The 22,410-nt window shown below is 46.6% G+C and overlaps 3 protein-coding genes across 3 annotated transcripts; all 3 read right to left on the minus strand.

Moving 5' to 3' along the window:
• Positions 1-5,458: 5,458 nt before the first annotated feature.
• On the minus strand, positions 5,459-8,425 carry LOC120653660 (atherin-like). Its single transcript, XM_039931355.1, has 2 exons — positions 7,876-8,425; positions 5,459-5,643 (listed from the first exon to the last, which is right to left on the minus strand). Exons 1-2 carry the CDS (start codon positions 8,423-8,425, stop codon positions 5,459-5,461), a joined length of 735 nt encoding a protein of 244 aa, XP_039787289.1.
• A 4,704-nt stretch (positions 8,426-13,129) lies between these two features.
• On the minus strand, positions 13,130-15,708 carry LOC120656607 (uncharacterized protein At3g61260-like). The gene is made up of 5 exons (XM_039934761.1): positions 15,385-15,708; positions 14,420-14,476; positions 14,254-14,341; positions 13,825-13,906; positions 13,130-13,559 (listed from the first exon to the last, which is right to left on the minus strand). The coding sequence occupies exons 1-5, from the start codon at positions 15,506-15,508 to the stop codon at positions 13,359-13,361; spliced, it is 552 nt and encodes a 183-aa protein (XP_039790695.1). The 5' UTR covers positions 15,509-15,708; the 3' UTR covers positions 13,130-13,358.
• Positions 15,709-18,022: 2,314 nt separating this feature from the next.
• On the minus strand, positions 18,023-21,694 carry LOC120656608 (ascorbate-specific transmembrane electron transporter 2). Its single transcript, XM_039934762.1, has 4 exons — positions 21,392-21,694; positions 20,234-20,282; positions 19,956-20,158; positions 18,023-18,540 (listed from the first exon to the last, which is right to left on the minus strand). Exons 1-4 carry the CDS (start codon positions 21,533-21,535, stop codon positions 18,232-18,234), a joined length of 705 nt encoding a protein of 234 aa, XP_039790696.1. The 5' UTR covers positions 21,536-21,694; the 3' UTR covers positions 18,023-18,231.
• Between the last annotated feature and the right edge of the window lie 716 nt (positions 21,695-22,410).

The raw sequence follows: 22,410 nt of genomic DNA on the forward strand, positions 1-22,410 counted from the left end.
ACAAAAACATGTCTATGTGCGGTTGCTCTTAGCCTACTCCTACCAAACAGGATGATAAAACTAGATTAGGAAAATCCTTTGACTTCAGATCCAATCAGCACCTGATGACCTGAAGACTGAAACATGCAAGCCTGAAACCCAAGTGCCAAGCGGCGAGCGGCCATGACCCATGAGCTGAGGCCATGGCATCACCTCACCTCGGCCACCAATGGCCACGCCTCGCCTAGTTGCCTTGCCTCCTCTTCCTGTAAACCGCTACCACCGGTTCCCTGACCCCAACACACGCACGCGCCCGCCCACACACACATCGTCTGCCGCCTGGCTCTGGCCGGCGCTCGCTGGCGCCATCGGCGAGAGAAGGCCGCTAGGCACGGCGGCGGCCGCGGCGGAGGTGACCTCAGATTCCAACCCGTGATCCCGTACTCGTACCTAGAATCACTTTTTCCCGTACTCATTCAATTTGTCATTGATTAAATCACGAATTTTTTTTTGCAAAAGTTTCCCTTGTTTCACGAACATTATGGAACCCAAAAACATAACAAATTGACATCGATAATATCCATGAAACCAAATGATAAGTACAGTACAGCCAAAATAAAAACAGACAGCACAGTCCATAGTGTTCAAACATAACAGTCCATAGTGTTCAAACACAACAAATAACATCCTAGTCCATGAACTGAAATAATGAACAAGCTCCATATTACATAACATCCAGAGTCGTACCAAGCATAGTCAAACACCCTCACTGTCTCCTAGTCTTACCCTTGCCCTTGCGTCCGAGGGCGTCGGTGCCTGGAGTGTAACAATCGCGAGGACGACGTGCTCTCTGTGCTAGAGGCTGGGACTCCTGCGTGGAAGGAGCTCCCTGAAGCTGAGTCTGTCCAATCTTCTCGGCCATGTCATCGCCGCTACCTGCCACAGTGTCCTAGACTGAATCCCTTGTGCTCTCGGATGAGCCTTGGCCTCCAGAGGGTCCTGCATGCAATGATGGCTGTTGTACGTCCATCGCACCCACGGTCCTGCACCCACAACGAGCGGCAGCACGCCGTAGTCTATGTGCTAGTCGCTGTAGTTGAACGTTATAATTTGTTCAAGTTAATGGAAACTGACGAGTGAAAGAGGTGATATAAAACTTACGGCAAGAAAGTTCTTCAAAGTTGGCTCATCTACTCCTGCCATTGGAAACTGTTCAATGTCAACAACGAACTGCTTCAGCGCGTTGCCCTGGAAACAAAGAGAAGAAAATACAGATTCTGATCAAATCTTGAAACTGAATGATAGTCATTGGCTAATTGAAATGATCAAATTTGTTTTTGTTAACCTACCACTCGGTCGAGGATAGGAGCAGCCTCAACTACCGTGCCACCTCTGGTCGCCAAGTCGTAGGACGTGTCTTCGTCTTCGGAAGACTGAATGTCCCCATAGTCCGCCTGTGTGCACTGTCCTTTGAGCTTCGGCCGTGTCGCACTCAAGTACCACCCGAGATACGTCCGGAAGTTCTCATTGCTATGTGGATCCTCCTCTAGAATGATGTTGTCCGCGGCAAGATCCCATTCTTCGATGTAGCTTTGGTGGAGCTTCGCAAAATCAGTGGTCTTTTTCTGTCTCTGTCGATCCACCCTGCATCATGAATAGTGGACAAAATTTTGATAAATAAGTTAGGGGTAACTAGAACATTGTACAAACTGACACTTCAAAAGACTAAAACATCTATTTACTTCATATGTTCTGGACGACATGCAAAGATATCATAACTTAAAATAGGATACTGTTCATGGAATGGAAACTTACTTGTGCAACTCGACGGAAGTGGACAACGGACGCACTAGCCACTCCTGTCTGAAACCAAATTGCCGTGCAACTCTATGCGCCAAGTGGTACTCAACAGCATAAAAGCATATGAGAGGGCACGTCATCGTATACAAATCATCATCGGCAAAGCACATGCTGCTGAATTGGATATCAGCTTCCTCCAGGCCATCGTACGGATCCCAAGTGACATGTGAAAGTTCAAAACTGAATCAAAATATGTCATACGTCCTTATACATGTAATTCTTGCATTCGTATGACAGACAAGTTACTAACCATCGAGTGTGTCAGCGTGTCGAGCTCGTTGCCGTACTCCATGTAAGCCCGAGCCACTCTCGCATAGTTCACTGTAACCTGGTCCCAAAGATATGCAAAGGTAGGTCGAAGTCGGGGATCCGCCACATTGAACCACTGCCGTCGATCAAGAACCATGGGGCGTCCAACAGGTATACGGGACCACATCCAAATCTGGAGAAGGTAGACACAACCCCCAATAGACCCGTTCTGCGAGGTGCGTCGGCATGCTTCGCAGAGCTGGCGATACAAAAAAGCCAGCACAACGGATCCCTAGCTGTAAAACCCCACCGTGTCCCAGTCAGTCAAGCAAGGAAGGTACATCCACAATGTGTTGTCCCCTGCAGATTGGCCAATGTGTCAGTTTTGATATGATCTATAATTGTAAATGCAGAGTATTAACAATTGAAATGAAATAGTACATCTTACCAGTAGCATCTAGGAAAAGAACACACCCGAACAAGTGCAGTATCCACTCTCGACAGTACTGTGAAATTGTCTGCGCATCAGCATCTGCCGGACAGTGGCCGAAATGTTGCTGAAGCCAACTGATAGGCACTCCTGAGGTCCGAGTTCTAGGTCCTGCTTCAGGAAGCTCAACCCCGAGGAATCCCTCCACCCGATCCCTCCAACCGTCAGACCTGCACTGGCCTGTAACTGCACGGCCTCTAATTTTGAGGCCAAGGATCTTCTGGACGTCCTGTAGCGTCACTGTCATTTCACCACAGGGTAGGTGAAATGTATGTGTTTCATGCCTCCACCTACACAGCAAATGGAAAATTGTAAGGGTATCTCTCCGAAGCATTCTCAAATAACGTAATAAATGGCATTCTGTGTTGCAAAGAGAATGTACCTGTCAACCAAAGCTGTAATTGCCGCAGGGTTGAAGTGAGGTAACCCGCGGTGAACCTGATACGATACGACGTCAAGGCTTGCCCTCCTCAACAGAGGAGTGTACCTCTCATCGTACCGCATCTCCTGCAACCCGTCATGGGTTCGAACACGAAGGGGGCAGCTCCTGCACAAAAGTGATAACACGTTATAGAAGCATAAGTATAAGATAAAGGGAATTGAAAAAGTTATGACTGTCCTTACCTCCCCCTCCGCGGTGCGTCATCCTTGGTGGTTGTGATCATAGTACGGATCTAGAAGGTGCGGAAGCTCCATCCTACAACATTAAGTAATCCATTAAAATAAATTCAGACTAAACATTAGTTAAGAAACCAAGTACTTTGATTTCTAATCAAAAAATTAATTATGTAAGAAAGCAAGGACTACTATTATGTAAGAAAGCAAGTATTACGATTAAGTAACAAAGCAAGTACTCAAGTTATGTCAGAAAGTAAGGCACATAATTTCAGTAATGGAAACTTCAAATAATTCAAATATGTCTATTACCTGACTAAGCGGCCAACTGCATGTACGTGTATTGTGGCCTATTCTGCCGCATCTACGACAATTGATTGGCTCAGGGTCTTCAACAAAAAGTCGTGCTCTACCCCGCCTAGTTCTCCCAGAAATTTGGTCCATACTCATGTCGTATCTCGATCTCTTTCTAGAACCACGCTTGTTCCAACGCGTACTAGGATCGGCAATGTATACCGGACCCGTGTATGGTGGCCACTGACCTTCGTCTAGGTACGGCTCAAAATGAGGTGCCCATGTATGGACCATGCTGTCAACACTTAGCTCCCATGGTATCTTGCTCTCAAAGTTGTAGTTTCGGTGCCGAGCGGCCGCAACAAAGTGAGAACACAGAAAGTGGAACTGTCTAGTTCTCCCACAAGTACATGAGAAATCAATCAATATAACAACATAACTCCTTGAAGGCAGGGACTCTCCATCTGATGTTGTTCCACCCCGTTCCATGACCTGATACTTTCCTGTGGCGTGGTCAAAACACTCCACTTCATGTGTGTGAGCCTTATCCTTTGCCTTTGCAAGATGACCTAAAGGTTTATCGGGCCATAATTGGTTCGAACTCTGCAGTTGTAGTGCCAGCTCATGTCTCTTATTAAACCATGCGACCAACCATGAGAAACTAAATGCTACAATAGCATTTACAGGCATGCCACATATGCCTTTAAGTACACTGTTGAACGACTCCGCCATGTTGCTAGTATGAAACTCCCACCTCCAGCCACCATGATCATAAACCCTTGACCATTTCTCACGCTCGCTCAGCAATCCTCTAAGCCACTGCTTACCTTGGTCGTTTGTTGCTGTTTTTAGCTTCTCCAACTGCTCCTGAAAGAATTGCACCTCTAGCTGACAAGCCACCAGCTCAAATAACTTAAAGTTATCCTTAATGTGATCTTTGTCAAACAAATTCTAGGCGAGATGACGAGTGCAGTAACGCTGGTGCAATGGGGCATATCCCGGGATCTGCTCCTGGACCGTACTTAGGATTCCTTGGTGTCTATCAGATATTACGCCAACCTCCCTTCCAGGACCAATGACATGTATTCGAACAAGCCGCAAGAACCATCCCCAGCTGTCTTTGTTCTCCCTTTCAATCAAGGCAAATGCTAGAGGAACCAGCGCGTTGTTGGCGTCACATGCAATGGCTACCAAGAGTGTGCCCATGTACTTACCCAAAAGAAATGTACCATCGATGGACAACACTGGACGACAATGCCTGAAGGCCTCGACGCTCTGGGGGAAGCACCAGAATGCTCGCCAGAAAAATTGACGTCCGTCCTGCGACCATGCATTTGGTTTTAGGATGTACTCATAATGCATGCCTGGATTTGCTGCTTTCATTGCATTCAACAAGGCAGGCAATTTCTCAAATCCCTCCTCCCAATCACCATATATCATCTTCCATGCCCTTTGCTTTGCCCACCATGCCTTCCCATATTTTATCATGTATCCAAACATGTCCTCAACATAGTTTATAATCGTCCGAACCGACAAATTCGGCTGATCCTTCAATGTGCGGCACAACTTGTTGGCTATGAGGGTCGAGGTCAGCTGTCGATGCTTAAGCTGCAATTCATTTTCTGCACATGTGTGTGGACCAGCAACTTTGGTGATATTGAACTTTCCTGTGAGTTTCTGTTTCCGAGCACATACCCGCCAATTGCAATCAGCCTTCTCACAAACAACTGTGTAACGTCGGTTCACATAAGAATGCACAACTCTGAATGGCCTTTTACATTTCATAGAGTACTCTTGTAACCATTTACGAACAGAAGCCAAGTCCTTGAATAGAAGACCCTTTGCAAGTTCCGAACGGTCCCCTAGCTCATGAGGCTCTAGCAACTCGTCCTCTCTTCCTTCAGCAAATGCACCTTGGCAATGTCTGAGATCGCTAAATTCAGGCACTAGTGGATCACGGTCAGGACATAATCATTTGAGGAGCTCCCTTTCTTCTTCAGACAATGGTGCTGTACCAACATAGCGGTCATCATCAGAATCAACAGCTCTTTCCGTTTCATAAGGCTCCTCATCATCCTCAATTTGAACTTCCACACTGTTAGAAGCCCGGTCGGTACTGGTTGCTGGAGGAACAACAATATTATATACAATGTCTCCTGCATTGACGCCAGAAAGAAGTAGGGTATTGGCTAAGTGAGTTAAAAACATTCGGATCATAGTGGAAGCATCAATTGGAATGAACATTGCCAAAGAGCACTGCACTTACTTGGATGATTCTGGCTCAAAGGAATCTCCTAAGCGGGCGTTACATCATCATGGTTATGACATTGTGCGGCAGGATCATGAGATATGCCATCGAAATTAGGGCCGGATTCTGCATCAGGGACAGCAATCGTATGTTGCACATTTCCAGAACGGTTTGCTATTGGAGGATCGGGAGGTGCAGGAAACTCTTTTTCAGGCGATAACTCACGAGGAGGTGAATGGCAATTATTCCCGGGAGGAGAATGCATATGAGGGCTTGAATCATGTGACAACTTGCACACAAGCAAATCAATTAATGGAATTTCATTCTTCATGACACCATTTACGTAATTCTCCCAATCATCCCCGCATGCTATTGGGAGCAGCCGTCTATGATAAGTTAAGCCCGATTTACCATAGTAAAGTACCCCCTCAACTTTGATTTCACTGTCATTTGAATTGCAATGAATCAGATCACTAGCCCTTGCAAGCACCTCTGCAAACAACGGTTGCCCAACAAACAACATAGGGGCCCTTTGCATTCCAACAAATCTAATATTTACAAAATCATCTTCCTCGACACTTCCCCCATGATAAACGGTTACTACATTGTCCATCTAATTGTATGCACAAGACGACAATAATTACTCCATCAATGAACAAAACTGCAATTGTTCATGTATGTAGACTTCCTATCTAATTTCTATATAATCTGAAGCTAAATTTATTGCATGCACAAACTTAGTAGATATGTATTCACCTAAATTTTAATGTACCAAGCACATTGCCAACTAAATTGGTAACAATTGCACACTGTATTGGTATTGAGCATCGAAGGCAGTAAAACTAAATTTGATATCTTGAATGAAAAAAAAACATTGTATGAAGTCTAAGCTGTGCAGGTAGAAATTTAATGTTCTAGCACAAAACAAAGAGGAAGGAGTCAAGGTAGCAGTGTCCATATTTCTGAGAGACACTGAATAAAATGGCAAAGATTATGGGTTCATGCTATAGCAAAATCTGCATCGGCTTTATGCCCCTGGCTTCAGTTGTCAACCACCCATAGAAAGCTGACAGTCTAGCAACACAAACTTGGATAAATAACTCCTCTTACAAAGACTGTATATTAAACAGGTTTAAGATGCACTCTCTAAATCAAGACATGAATAATCATGGGCCAACTTTACAGAAAAACTGAGCAGGAATTACCTCACAAACTGTGTAGAAAGCAGGTGAATCCAATGAGAAACCAAGTTTGATTAATGCCTGTAGTGAAGATGGATCATGGATGTAATTAATAATTAAAAAGGAAAGGTCTATGATATGATTCTCATACAAGGAAAAGACCAGCATCGAGGATGATAACAATGCTTTTAACTCAAACAAAGAACTTCGGTGCTATGGAAGGATGGAGTGTTGTTTGATGCAACTTTATGGAGGTGATTATGGACGGGTCATAGGGAGATGGCCAAGGAAACTTCATGTTTCACAAGGAAATACAGTAGTGTTTTCTAGCTTAAAGAACACGTTGAATTATCATCTTTCTAGCCTAGCTACAAGATATCACATACAGAAGTATCGGTTATAGGTTCTTAAGAAGCACATTAAAAGACACTAAAACTCATGAAAATTGTAGATTATGACAAACGCTCAAGTAAGCACATCAACATTTTCTGTGCTTGACCCTCAAAAAGTAAACATTTCTGTGCTAGACATGACACTATTTCTATAACACAAAACATAATACCAAGCACATTGCCAACTAAATTAGTAACAATTGCACACTGTGCTACAGTACTAACTAAATTGCTAACTATATTGCAATATCAAATTTTGCTTACTAATTTGTAACTTACATGTAATCACAAGCTAAAAGAGCAAATGGAAATTTAGAAAGAAAATTATATCTTGAACGAAAGGGAGCCGACGAGGGCCTACGCGGCCGGCCTGTGCGGCGGGGCAACGCGGCCACGCTAGGCCGAGCAGCCAAGCATCGCCACCGCGCCGGCAGGGGCGTCCAGTGGCGCGGGAAGCCCGGCAGGGCCGGGCGCCGGAAGGATCGTGCGCCGGCAGGGGCCTCACGAGCCGCCGAGGCTCGGCGGCCGCCGCTCCAAGCCGAGAGGGCTGCCGCGCCGACCCTCCGCCAGGGGCCGCGCCGAGCCTTGGGCGGCTGACGCCCCGAGCCTCGGCCGGGCGCCGCGCGGAGGCCGGGGGAGGCGGCGGGGCCGGGCCCGGCAGCCGGGCCAGGCTAGGGCACCGAGCTGGGCCGGCCGCCGCGCCGACCCGGGGCGGAGCCCGAGGGACGACCACGCTGGGCGGGCAAGGCGGTGGCGCGGCGAGCAGGGCGGGGGCGGGCGGGCGGGCCGGTTGGCGCCGGGCGGGGGCGGTCGGCGCCGGGAGCGGTCGACGCCGGCGGGCGGGGCACGCGGCGACGAGTCGGGGCAGGGCCGGAGGGCGGGGACGGTCGGGGCGGGTGGCGGTGCGGTCGACGTCGGCGGGCGGCGGCGCGTCGAACACGCGGGGAGGACTGAGGAGGCCGCGCCTGCTGCAGGAGATATGGACAGCGGACCTCGGCGCCGAGATCTGTGGCGGCGCGTCGAACACGCGGGGAGGACTGATGAGGCCACGCCTGCTGCAGGAGATATGGACAGTGGACCTCGGCGCCGAGATCTGTGGCGCCGAGCTCGGCGCCATTGGATTTGGCGTTGAGCAACGCCCACGTCGACGGCTACGTCAGCGGTTACCTGGATTATTTTTGCCGACCTCGGCGCCATGGCCCACGGCGCCGAGACGTTAAATCTCGGCGCCATGGGCTGTGGCGCCGACCTCCAGAGTCCAAATACAGAAAACGTTTTGCTAGGAGTCTATTTGTGAATTTTTTTCGCGAGAAGAGCAAAAAAAAAAAAAGCAAAAAAGGCGGCACGAGCAGCGAGCGAGCGAGCGACGGAGCGGCGCGGACGTGGGCGTCTGGTCTGGGCGAGAGCGCCGGGCGGCCAACCAGACGGACGGCGACACCGAGGCAAGCGGGCCGGCGAAGCTGAAGCTCCCTTGGTGCACGAGCGTCCGGCGTCCCCCCACGAGCGATCCGACTCGGCAGCACCACCGGCGATCGGCTGCGTGCCCGAAAGGAAGAGGAAGACAGCGCAGAGGGCAGGGCAGCGCAGGGCAATTACTCCGGCCGGAAAAAGGTGCGCTGCGCCAGGGCCCAGGGAGAAGGGGTCGAGGGAGAGCGCGAGAGGAAGAGGAAAATGCTGTGCTGATATGGTGGCATTCAATGGGGGGAGGCTGTTCGCAAGTGAACAACGTTTTCTGTGCTCCTTATCCTGAGCGAGGAACACAGCACGACACAGGAAGTTGGCTGTAGGAGCTTTACCGAGTGTACTCATCTCATGATTTGAATTGATTGGTAATAGGATTTCCGGTCCGGTTTCCACCACTTGCTTCTTTGGCTAGCGATTTTTTGAAATTCAGATTAAAACTGGCCTTTTATATCAACCAATCTTAGGACCCCTTTGGTTGGGCTCCAAAATGGGCTCCATCCCCCGGCTCTACGCGGAGCCTGTCAAACGGGGTGCTCCAGCGGCGGCTCTGGCAGGTGATTTTTAAGAGAGCCGGAGCTCCTTTTGTGGGGTGGTCTTGTTTGTCAAGGTTCCAGCTACTCCAAAAACAGTTTCGACTCTGTCTTCTTCTGTGGAGCGGTTTCTGTGGTGGAGTTGGAGCCGTTTTGAAAAATATTTGGCAAAACGACTTCATTTGTTGGACTGAAGTAGTAAAATGTCTAAATTACCCCTTTCATATTTTCTTTTTTCTTTTTTTCTTCTTATTTTTTCATCTCTTTTTATTTTTCTCTCCCATTTTCTTTTTTCCTCCCGTCCACCTTATCCACGCCGCTGCCTCTTCTCCTCTAGCTTCCTCTCCTCCTTCACGCCGCCACCGCCCTTCTCCACGCCGCACTCCTTCACGCGCGAGCTCCCTCCGCTGCCGGCTGCCTCCACGCCACGAGCTTCCTCCGCCGCCGCCCTTCTCCATAACGCCGGCCATCTTGAGGCCCGCCTCGGCCGCAAGCTTCCTCCGCCGCGCCCTTCTCCACGCTGTCGGCCGCCTCGGGCTCCCCACCGCTGCGAGGTCCCTCCACGCCGATGGCCGAATACGGCCCGGCATCTCCGGCCGCCGAGCGCACCCGCAGCCCGGCATCTCCGGCCACCGCGCGCACCAGCGGCCCCACATCTCCGGCGGCCGCGAGCTCCTGCAGTTGTCCTCCCAGCTCCCACCCCGCCGTAGCGCGCATGGCGCGAGGAGGTGCTGCGCGCGCAAGGGCAAAGAGGGCAGGCATCTGCCGGAGCCGCTTGGAGCCATGATTTCGGGCTCCGCCCCGCCTTTGGAAGCCGCTACCGGCTCCATGGGCAGCTCCAGACCTGGAGCCGGTGCATTTTGCACCGTTTGGCAGGGCTCCATATGGAGCCGGTTTTGGAGCCGCTCTTGGAGCCCTGCCAAATGGGGCCTAAAACTTGGCTCCACAAGCTCCAGTTCCAACTCCATCCTTCAAGATAAACCTTCCGAACGGGCCCTTAAGCTATGAATGGGATGAGATCGAGAAGAAAATCTGATTGTTCTGTCCGTCTTTGTGCTTTGTTTATCTTCGTGAAACTCTGTGTAAAAAATAACTAATGAAGTATCTCTGTGTAAAAATAACTGGTACGCCCTTTTTTCCAAATTGTAGATTGTTTTGATAATACTACTACAATATTCTTTACTGAGATGGACAAAAATGATTAATCAAAGCGTTTTTCGCAACCATCTCGGATCAAATATCAGGATAAATAACCTATTTTTTGAGGCAGTTTGCTGCTCGCCTCGGTTAATCAAATAAAAAAGAAAAAGGCCGTCGATGAGTCCATCGACGATCCCGCACTTGCCCTGCCTACGCCTCGCCCCGCTGAAGCCGCCACTGCTCTCCGCGCCGCTGGCCTCGCGATGTCACGGACCTGCGCCACCGCTCTCCTTGTGTCGTCGCGGCCTCTGAGCTGCCGCAGACCCAAGCTCCTTGCTCCGCGATCCCGCCAAGCGCAGCCACCGCTTCACGCGGTCACGCCTTGACTAGCGTCGCAACCCCACCGCGTGCCGTCGCAGCCGCACGACACTACGGGCCACCATAGCCACGGCCGCACCGGTTGAGTGCGGTGGAGAAGGAGAGGGGCGCCGGCGGCTGAGCGTGACAGATAGGAAGAGAAATGTGAGAGTCCAAACCCTAAGAGGTATATATGGACTAAGCGAGATATCGAATCAAGATGTGTTGTTTAGGCTCCAAGTTGGATCTGTATTTGCTGAGGTGGTCCTTATAACCCACCTCTAACAGATTTTACGATGCCATTAAAAAAATTGTCTTGTTTAATAAAAAATAACATCCTCAATTAATGCTTGATGTTAACGGAGGCGGTTGAAATTCATGCTCGCCTCGGAGGTGTTTAAAAAGAGTCTGTAAATTAGTGTAAATCTGAATATATATTGATTTTACTATACATTTAGATATAGATCGAGTATAGATATATATAAAAATTTATATATTTAGATATATCAAAACGATCTATAATTTAAAATTGAGGTAATATGTTGCGTCTTATTCCTTAGACGAAAAAAATCCGAGTGGTATTTTTTCTTGTGATTTGTCCTTTCTCCGTGCTCATTGATGCATCTCACTGTAGCTCTACTACTGTATGCCTTGCCCTCGTCAGCGGCCGGTGAGAAAAGACCAAACCTTAGGCACTGTGCTCTCAGCAACTGGGACACATCAGTTTCACTGTACTAGGAAAAATGAGAAAAATCCCAAGTGAGCTAGACGCTGGCATGGGACGGGAATCATGGCGAGCGCTCCGTATCCAACTACAGTCACACTGCGCCACTTCACTGTAATGCTACATATTGCAGACTCGCAGTACCACAAGTAATCGCAAACTACAGGAACATTGTAAATAGAGCAGAAATGGTTCGGGAAAGATGAATCTTTTAACTTCAAATAAAAGACGAATCTTGCGTTTGCTTGTCTTTTCCCTACCCCTCCGCCATGGCCAAACTATATGTTCGGGCGCAGTGCTTGTGGAGGAGATTCATAGCTCTGTTTGGCGGTATGTGGTTGATGCTGATTTATTGTAAAAAAATACTATCGTCTAACTGGTAGTTAGTACTGATTTGGTGTGAGAGAAAAACACTGTTAGCTGGTTGGCTTGGCTGACAAGCCAACCAAACAGAATAGTGGTTATTCTTTAGTACTCGTTTTTAATACAAAGATACACAGCTCTTCTAAGTATTAGAATTTTTTTTGATTTTATGGCGCCTTTTAATCCAAAGTTTAGATCTTTTGAAATCTTAGAGAAATTAATAATAACACAGCGGTACAATAGTTTATTTTTGACGAAATTATCAAATAATCTGAGACAGCTTGAGTACGATCAATTCAGGTAGGGCCGTAGGGGCGACGTCATTTTTTTTTTAGGGAAAAGGGCAACGTCATCTAGAAATGCACACGGGTATAGCCTGGGCCGGCGGCCTACACGACGGTCCAAGCAAGAGGCTCTAAGCCCAGCTCTCTCGTACCCTGCCTACAAAGACATTGACACAGCCCCGTCTGCTTATGCGTATGCAGGGGCCCAGCCTAATCTGGCCCAGCTCTCGTAGCCTGCCATGGTTTGTACTGGGCCACTTGCGGCCTAACGGTGTGGCCTGTCGAAAATCTAGCCCGGTCCACCACCCTACTCACACCGGCGCCCACGTCGCCGCCGCCGTCGGCCGCGCGCGTACCCGACCGGCGGGCGGCTCGCCGGCTCCCGTTGCTCGTGTGTGATTGGTCAGACCACGCGCGCAGCCTCGCAGTTTTCCGGCGCGGGGTGCTCGGCTCGATGCGCAGCGTCCACAGACGTCGAGGCGCCGCCAGATCCCATCCGTAATCCGGGTCGCACCGATCACACGCGCCGCCGCCGCTCTGCACGCACGCTCGGCTGAGAACCGCGCCGCCATGGCGCCATCCATGTTCTTGTGATCGACCACCTGGAGCCGGCGTGATCGACCCTGCTGCAGCGTCTGCCCGCCAACTCGCGGCGCGGCGCGGCCGAAGCCGCCCATCAATTCGCGCGCGCGGTCCTGCCGACGGGAGACCATGCACCTTCTGAATTTTGATTTTCCTAGGTTTACTTTTCCGGGTTGTTTGCCCCCTTTGGTATATCAATATATGATCTGTGTACTAGAACATGTTTGAAGGTTTCAATTCATATCAAGTTGTTCGTGCGCAACTTCTGAAGTTCTGAATCTTGACACAAAGGGAACGGAACAAAATTGCGATCTGCAGTGACTTAGAGCGCGGGCTTATTTTTTACTGCACATGTGAGTGTTCCTTGCCTTCTCACATTAGTAAACAATAGTTATACTATATATTTACCGACAAATTTCTGTCTCAGGCACAGCACATTTTGCAACATGAAGGGGTAGGCTTTACCTTTAGAGAGAATATAAGCAGGGCACATTTACATGGTATGAGTAAACAGCACCATATACTTGCAGCGAGCAAAGAAGCCAATGACTTGTACATGTGGCCATATTACCTCCCGGGCCCGGATCATCAACTTGAGACGTTTCCTTATGCCCCAAAGCACCCAAGAAATTTCTTTGGGGCTACCCCGGTGGCGCGGTACTTCGCCGCCATCTCCTCGACCTTGAGAACTTGTTCACCACGCTGGGCCATAACCATCGCTCTCTTCTCTTCGGCCCGCCTGTGGATGAATGCCTTCTTGTTCTTCATCTTCTCAGCGTATTCAGCCTTCTTCTTTTCTAGTTCTTCCTGAACATTAGCACCGAGAGGTCAGACTAGATGTAATTTTCGCTTTAAAAAACATGACATGTCTAGATTATGATCTGCCTATAACCAGCAGTTTTTTTTTCCTTCTGAAATACAACTAGAACATCAACACTAAAAACTAAACCTTTTCTTTTCTGTCAAAATAGACACTTTTGAAGACCGTAGGGATAACATATACGAGTACTGAACAGGATAGACTCATTGGTGAAAACAAGATGTAACAAGAACAATGAAATTGACAGCTTACTTCCTTATTTTTCAGCTGAGCATCTACGACTGCCTTCTTCGTGTTCTCCCATGAAAGTATAGTGGACACTTTCTTAGCAGCCCTGTAAGATAGGTATTAGTTTTTAGATTATGGAAAAAGTTCCAGCCTTGAAGGTCGGTATTAGTTAATTTATCTAAAGTCTACACACACAGTAAGGCGTAATGTGATTAATACCATTTCCTGCATAAATTTTGTGACCCAGCTTACTATATGTTTGTTTCTTGGTAGCATTATTTGAATTTAAAAAATAAATATATAGCACGGAGGCCATATTTAATAAATAAAGAGGGAAATTTTAGTTGCCATCAATCAAAAAGTTTTGTTATAGCATTTTCCAGGAATGGGCAATATTGGTTTGTTTGAAGAACAATTGTGCTCAAAGAAATAACCGAAGGATAAAAAACATACTTGTTCTCTGCTTTTGCCTTCTCATTCTCTTCCCATGCTTTAATCAAAGAGTTCCTCTTTTCTGCTTCCACCTTTCCGAGAGCAATGTCTAAGCGTAGATTACTTCAATTAGTCAATTATTCAGGGTTGCATTCAGTAGGAAGAAGAAGAATGGCCAGTTACTTACATCTTTCATTTAAGTTCCTCGGAGTGTTCTTCTCAGCACAAGGTTTGTCAGCCACCTCTGGGAAGCATAGAAATGTATGAAAATAATTCATAACTTATTTTAAAATAAATGACTTGACTGAACATATGGAAACAGGTAATAGCGTTCACGAAATCATGCATACATGAACTTCAGGCACCTTTTCTGAGTAATCATACATTGTTGAGAATTGTTATAAACTCAGACATACTCCTATTTACTAATCGCAAGCCTATGATGTTCCAACTTCCAAATTGGCGTCAAAGTAAGGTTCTCTGAAACAACACTGCTATGGATTGGACAAGGCATTGTTTTGCCTGCACTTTGATATATAGCCTCCAACATTATAGTACGATAGATAATTAGTAAATTTCTCTATCTCTATCGTAGAGTACCTTGCAAGAGATGTGTCAGTGTTTCACTATTTTAAGGTTTGGAGTGAGATTGGTTGCTAAGGAATTGGCAGGATGTTAGTTCACCAGCAGGTCTTCAACTTGCTGAGAAAACCAGTTTCTGAAATGACACGCACAGGCCTGAAGCTATCTGTTCTGGTCAGTTCCGTTATGCCGACAATTGCTGAATTATTGCAGTAGGTAGTCGTGATGTAGGAAAAAGGTAGCAGCAGAGGAAAGGCTTTTTGGAGACCAAAACATGGACATATCAGTCTGAAGAGATTAACTATTGACAACCTTTTTCATTCAAGGACTATGATCTGCAGAACAGATGTTTCTTGGCTAACTGGATTGATACTATCTGGAAGGAAACTAAATTTTATAGGATTGAACAACCCATGCAACTAACTGTCGGCGCTCTGGAAATCCACGAAGAAAAACCGCATGTGCTTTGTTCTAAGAAACTGAAACTCGCATGTCTCTGCTGCTGCTGTTGATGCTACTACTGGCAGAAAAGTAGGTGAAAGGAAGAACCGGTAGCGAAGTACTACTTACTGTCAGCGACGACAAGGGCCTTGGAGTCATCGGCCGGCGGCCCGGGAGCCGGGACGTCGGCCTTCTCCTCTCCCACCTCCTTCGCCGCCTCCGCTTCCGCCTTGTTCGGCCCCTCCGCTGCCATCGCCCAGCTCTCGCGCGCACACACGCACAGGCGAACCCGCGCACGCTGCCGAATCTTCTGGAGTTGTTTTCGCCGCTGCTGGGCGTGTACGTGGGCGCACGCTGGTGCTCCCTGATAATATATAGAAGCGTTGCCCGCGCCGGCCGGGTCTAGCTTGGCTGGCGTCGGGGCGAGAGGCTCGGAGCTTGGAGAAAAAAAAAGGGCTTCGCGAGCCGGCGTGCGGAAGTAAACGCGAGTTGGCGCAGCCGTAGGACACCCGCTGTGCAACGGTCTCAACCGCTCGTTCCAGAGCAGCAGACAGCTTTGAGAGCCATCGTCCGTGGAGGCTAAAAAATTCTGGATCTGTATCACAGCCGTGCATGTGCACTGTACTTCTGTGGCTAGTGCAATGGTGCGCGCATTTGTCGCCGCGGCGACGGCCGTATCGGAGCTCCGACGGCCGGCGTTGGCGCTGGAGTAGTTGAGCTGTGGAAATTTTGACGGGCATGGTGCCATTTGATTTGCCGAGTTCTTCAGGTGGTGTGGCTGTTCAGGACTGAAAATCGATGCAGCTTCCAGACAGGTGACTAGGTGACTGAAAGACGGGTTCTTCGTTTTTTTTTTGTGGAATCAGATGCCATTGTTTGACAGCTGGGATACGAAATTACGAATGATTGTCGGCGTTAATCGAGCTTGGATCCAATGCAAAAGTTCAATCATAAGCCTCGTTCTCCTTCCTTTCAGGTTCCTGCATCCGTCTTTTCTCGTTTTATTTCAGGCACATGCTGATAAGCTGCAAAACAATCGCACAACAATCGGCTCCTTTTTGGCACTTTATTTACGCGTTAAATCCACGTCAGGACGCACATTAGCCTATTGTTTATGCATTGCATAGTCTGATAATCTCTCGGGTAGTGTTCTTCTATCGCGTTGTCTCCCTCCAACGAACTTTCTTCAGAGACCTTTTTCCCCCTTTGATAAAGACTTCCGTTTCTCAATGGTCATGAGTCGTGACAGTATGGAGGATATCTGGCAATGAGCTCCTGATGGTAACGGGTTGTCGATTATCATATTCTGAACATATTCTGACAACTTTAACGCGCTACAGCTAGCTTTAAAAAGTGTATGAATAATCGTTCATTTTTTAAGACACTCGAACTTGGGAGGAGTTTATCAACTGGCCACTACAGAAACTTCAGCAGAAACATGTATGAGTTAGTTCTGCACAGTAGTTGCACAACTTCATCGCCAACGCATGGCAGTTTTTGACGAACCTGTTCGTGCTTGGATAGGCAGGCTTCCTATCACGTTCCCAGCGTGAGCATCTCGTACTTTTGTGGTTGGAAAAACTTGGAGCGCGTACGTGTCTAGTACAATAGTACTGTGTTCGATCCAGCGCAGGATTGGGTCACTCGTCAGTTGTCACTGCAATGTGGTGCACGGTCTCCGTGGCTTGTGTTCAGCTTCTTTTTACTCACGAGATCGACTGGCTTTTTCCTTGGTGGACAGAGCGTCACATCAAGTTATGAGCGTCATGATGATATATGAAGCCTGTCTATCCAAGCATCTCAACACCGAAGAAGTGTCTAGTGATGACGTTGAGAAGAAGTTTTTATTTTCTATCGATATCCTCTAATCGATCAACGTGGTTCTGTTTCTGTAAGGTGACTGAGGGGAGAAAGCTTCTGAAAATGCAAAATTTGCTTTCAGGTTACACATCACCTCATGGGGTCCAACGGTTGGAGGATCTATTCATTAGACCGGTAAGCCCATGAGTGTTCCCGGGCCAGTCTAAGCCCGTAAGTAAGGTTCATGCTAACTTGTCCTCACAGTAAGTTCAGGCTTTCTTCTAAAGAGAATGCTCAGATTTCTTCCATAAAATGAATTTGCATCAGGATTTTGTAGTAGTATGTTGCATGCCACAGTGCCATCCGGTAGGGCTGCTTTTACAATGAAGAGTCGACTAGGGTGCTATCCAATTTCTGCAGACAGAAGTGGACGTGCCTTTATGGTGAGTCCCCATTTCTAAATCACACCATTATGTAGGGTTTTAAATAAGTGGCGCATCACATACATCTCCAATTGACAAATATGCCGCCACCATCTTATCTTATAGCATATAGATAAAGCATAACACCACTATTAGGGGTGCAAATGGGTGACCTTTAGGTGCACCTCCAACCCTCTTTCTTCACCTCCAACCCTCTTTCTTTAGTTCAAAATTTTGTACTAGTTTTCCAAATTGAGATATGGTTTTGAAAAATTAGTACAAAATTTTGAATTAGAGAGAGTTGGAGGGGCACCTAATGGTTACCCATTGGCACCCCTAACCACTATGCTTGCCCATGGATTAGCAGATTACAACAAACCATTGCAAATAGACCGGAACAATAGGTAACTCAGTAATGATATGAACTTGCATATAACATCTCTTTCTGCTAGGCAAATCAGAGGCTGCTTCTGAACCAGGACAATCCAAAATCAGCTCAATTTGCATTTTTTTTTAAAAAAACAGCAAAACAATAGAGAGAGTACTTTTACCAAGCAGGATATCACTCTTGCATATATTATACTGAAATTTTGAGTATCACAGAATGTATATACACACACAATGAACATGCATTATCTTCTTATTGTGACGATTCCCGGTACCTTTTTTATTTTAATAAAGAGATACGAATATCTTGTCTCCCTATGGTAACAGCCAATCCTGTCGACTGTATATGCTGTACACATCATTCGTACTAGTTTTCTGGGATTGGAGCATAACCCTGTGGTTCTTCCAGGCGAGCCGGAGCTACAGCAGCTACCACAACAGAAGCACCAAATAACACGACAACCAATGCTGTGAAGTTTACCAAGAATGCCTCGGTGCCATATTTGTCGAGGCCTGAGCTCTCGAGAAAAGTGAGCTTCTCCAGAAAGCCGAGTTCTGCATTAGCCAGTGCTAAGATGTAGACGAATAGCCCAAACAGAATGTGCCAAGGAAGGAGGCTCCTCCTCAAGTTTGGTGCAGCACCAGGGAAGAAGAATGTAACAAATCCAAATATCCACTGTGATAGATGAGGAAAACATAAGGACATACGGACACTAGCATAGACATATAGTGTCTATTCTTGGGAGAACTGAAACTAAAATTTCGTTTCACAGTTCAGTAATTGTGTTATTCTATCTTTTAACAACAACAACAACATAGCCTTTTTTTCCCAAGCAAGTTGGGGTAGGCTAGAGATGAAACCCAAAAGAAATAAGTTCAAGGTTCAGGCACATTGATAGCTAGTCTCCAAGTGCTCCTATCCAAAGCTATCTCTTTAGAAATATTCCAATCCTTAAGGTCTCTCTTAACCGACTCATCACACGTCAGTTTAGGTCTACCTCTACCCCTCTTTACATTATCGACCCGCTCAAGAACCCCATTACGCACCGGCACCTCAGGAGGCCTTCGTTGGACATGTCCAAACCATCTCAGCCGATGCTGGGTAAGTTTCTCCTCAATTGGTGCCACCCCGACCCTATCCCGAATAATTTCGTTCCGGACTCTATCCCTCCTTGTGTGCCCGCAAAACCACCGCAACATCCGCATCTCTGCTACACTCAGTTGCTGGACATGTCGCCTTTTTGTAGGTCAACATTCAGCACCGTATAACATCGCCGGACGAATTCCTGTCCTATAGAATTTGCCTTTTAGCTTTTGTGGCACCCTCTTGTCACAAAGGATGCCAGAAGCTTGCCGCCATTTCAACCAACCAGCTGAAATTCTATGCCTAACATCTTCATCAATGTCGTCATCATTTTGTAGCACCGATCCTAAATACCGAAAAGTATCCTTCTGGACCACCACTTGCCCATCTAGACTAACGTCTCCCCCCTCATGCCTAGTCGCGCTGAAATCGCACATCATGTACTCGGTCTTGGTCCTACTAAGTCTGAACCCTTTCGACTCTAACGTGCGTCTCCACAGCTCTAACTTCCTATTAACCCCTGCCCTACTCTCGTCAACTAGCACCACATCATCAGCAAAGAGCATACACCAAGGAATCTCACCTTGTATATCCCTTGTGACCTCATCCATCACTAAAGCAAATAAATATGAGCTCAATGCTGACCCCTGGTGTAGGCCTATGTTAATAGGAAAGTCAGTGGTGTTGCCATCACATGTCCGGATAAACGTCGTCGCATCCTTGTACATATCCTTAATGAGGGTAATGTACTTAGTTATTCTATCTTTTAGCTCTGAAAAAAATCATCAGTTCCTCATTACGGTTGGTTGTTAACCTAACTGAAAAGAACAATTCGAAAGCTCACTAGCTCAAGTGACAACACATGCCAAGCTTTATATAGAATAAAACTGCATATCTAGGTTTGATATCAGTTCAACAGAAAAATAACAGTCAATTCATAATAAGATAAATAGTGTATCAATTCATAGTCATAGAAGGAATCCAAGTTTGCAAGCATGAAGTATTACCTGAATACCATACAAAGTAATTGTTCCGATCCCAAGCCAAGAATGCAGACTGTAAAGGTTGGCAATCCCACTTTCATTGTGATTTTTGAAAGCAAAGTATATTCCAACCGCACCAAGGACAAGTGCGATGCCATGTAGGATGAGATGGACAAGCTTAGCCGTGTCATGTTTCAACGTTGGAAATACCTTGTATACCATTATAGCTGCCAAAACAAAAGATATTACTAAACTGGAAATTTTGTTCATGTCCCTAGGCCTGAAGACATTCTTATCATTACCTTCACTGCCGATAATAATATATCCAATCAGCATAAGAACAGGATGAACCTGCAATATATCAACATCAGATATATTTAACATGTGCTGGATTTTGAAATGTTAATGTAAAGTTAGTCAATATTAAGATGCATTGGCAAGTAATTAGGCGATGGTTGATGACTACCAACAGAAGCATGCGGCAAGTTGTCATTTAAAATACAAGTGTTTTTAGTTGTGCTCCGTTTCTGTTTGTATATAGCCAGCATCCAACCATGATTGGGAGTCTTCTCTCTTTTCCCATCAGGTGGCCAACAATGGCGTGTGTTGACCAACAATGGCCAATAAGCATCCCCCACCCAATTCCTAACCAAGACCAAAACAAGGAAACAAATGCTAGCGCCTTCGAGTAAATAAGGAATCCTCTATTGATTATTTTACCTCTTGTAGTCACCAATTCAGAACACACTAACCTGCTAACTAAGCAACCTCCTTGGAAAATCTGATGCTAGGCTCAAAGTGTGAAACAGTACAGGTCTGATGTTCCTATTAAGCAACTCATGAGCCACGTCCATCAATCAGAAATCAATGTTCACGATGCTTTGGTCAGATAAACTCCTGCTGATTAATCACATCCCCATCCTGAACAGATTGGCCCAATTTGATTATTTACCTAGCTATGACTCAAGCACAGACAGAGTCAGTCATCGTATCATTTTATCACCAGGTACCTATGAATCACCGATACTTTACTAACCCAGCCGTACCCGTATCCGATACTTCGATACTCTCTCTATACTACCACTATGTCATTTTTCAAACTCACGTATTCGATACCACCATACCCGTATCGCCGTACCATATCGGGTATCAGTGACACATAGCTAGGTACCACTAAACAGAGCCTTCATATGAGAAAGATAAGAATCAGTTAAACTCCCAAAAACCAATAATCGAAATGACAAGACTCTAGACTGAAGTTCACAGCAGACGGGTTAAACATATCGTCAGTACTATACTATTCCTTTAAAAAAAATAATCAACACTAAAATTACTGCACTTTTTAGCTCCTGAAACTGCCTAGCCTCACTCGACGCGACATCTATCTAATCTTCCTGATACAGGACAAAAACAAACAGCGCCTTATCCAATCCAAGAGCACGGGGGGAGGCGCCACTCACGTTGAAGATGAGGTTCTTGTTGGTGGCCTCGATGGCGAGCCCTCCGCGGAAGTGGATGGCCCAGACCAGCACCATGACCGCCGCCGCGACGGCCAGCGCGTGCGCCACGTACGTGAAGGGCGCCGCCCGCACGCCCAGCCCCATCGCTCCCCGACCCTCTTCTTCCTTCCTGCCCACCCTCCTCGCCTCGCGGCCCTGGCCCCCCTTGTTCCTTTCCTGCGATGCTGCTGCTTGCCAACGGCAACGGCGACGCAATGAGTGGAGGGGGGAGATTGCGGGAGCGTGGTGTCCCTCTCCTTCCCCTATAAATGCCAGGAAGTTTGGGGATATTTTATCTGGGTATCTTTAATTCTTCTCAGAGTTTTTTTCTGAAAAAAATCGGTTTAAAGGAATGAAGCTATTTCAATTCAAAAAAAAAAATCAGACGCCAAACTGATTTTTCTTGATGCTGTTCGTGCTGGGTCGGGGGGTCGATGCGAGCAAGGGAGATTATTTTTTTCATGCTTTGTCACCCTCCGCCACAAAATAATACGATTCTCGATAATTCAAATAATTTAAATTTTAATTAAAGTTACGTAAAAAATAATAACATTAATGATATAAAATAAGCACTATTAGACTAGTTATAGAATGTTCGGAGACATAAACGTTAATAATATTTATTATAAATTTAAACTAGTTTGATAAGTATGGTTTTTATAATTATATTCTTTTGTAGATGGGGAAGTAGCTTTTTTTTAAATGAAATTTGTAGAAGAATCGCACGCTCATTGCTGCTGCATCCCTGTCCACGCAGATCTAAGAGCATCTCTAATAAATTACTCATCTCTCTTTCTAATTCTAAAAATTGATATTTTGATGATGGAGGTGCTCTAATCTCTATTATCTATAAATTTTGAGTAATCAGCAAAGCAAACCTCCCTCTATCCTAAATGCAGGGGGGTTTTCCTCTACCCTATTCTCAGTGATTGTATTTTGATAGTACGCTGCAACAATATTATAAAAAACATAAAGTAGTT

This window comes from Panicum virgatum, chromosome 1N (genome assembly GCF_016808335.1).
Source record: "Panicum virgatum strain AP13 chromosome 1N, P.virgatum_v5, whole genome shotgun sequence".
In the NCBI taxonomy this organism is placed as follows: Eukaryota; Viridiplantae; Streptophyta; class Magnoliopsida; order Poales; family Poaceae; genus Panicum; species Panicum virgatum.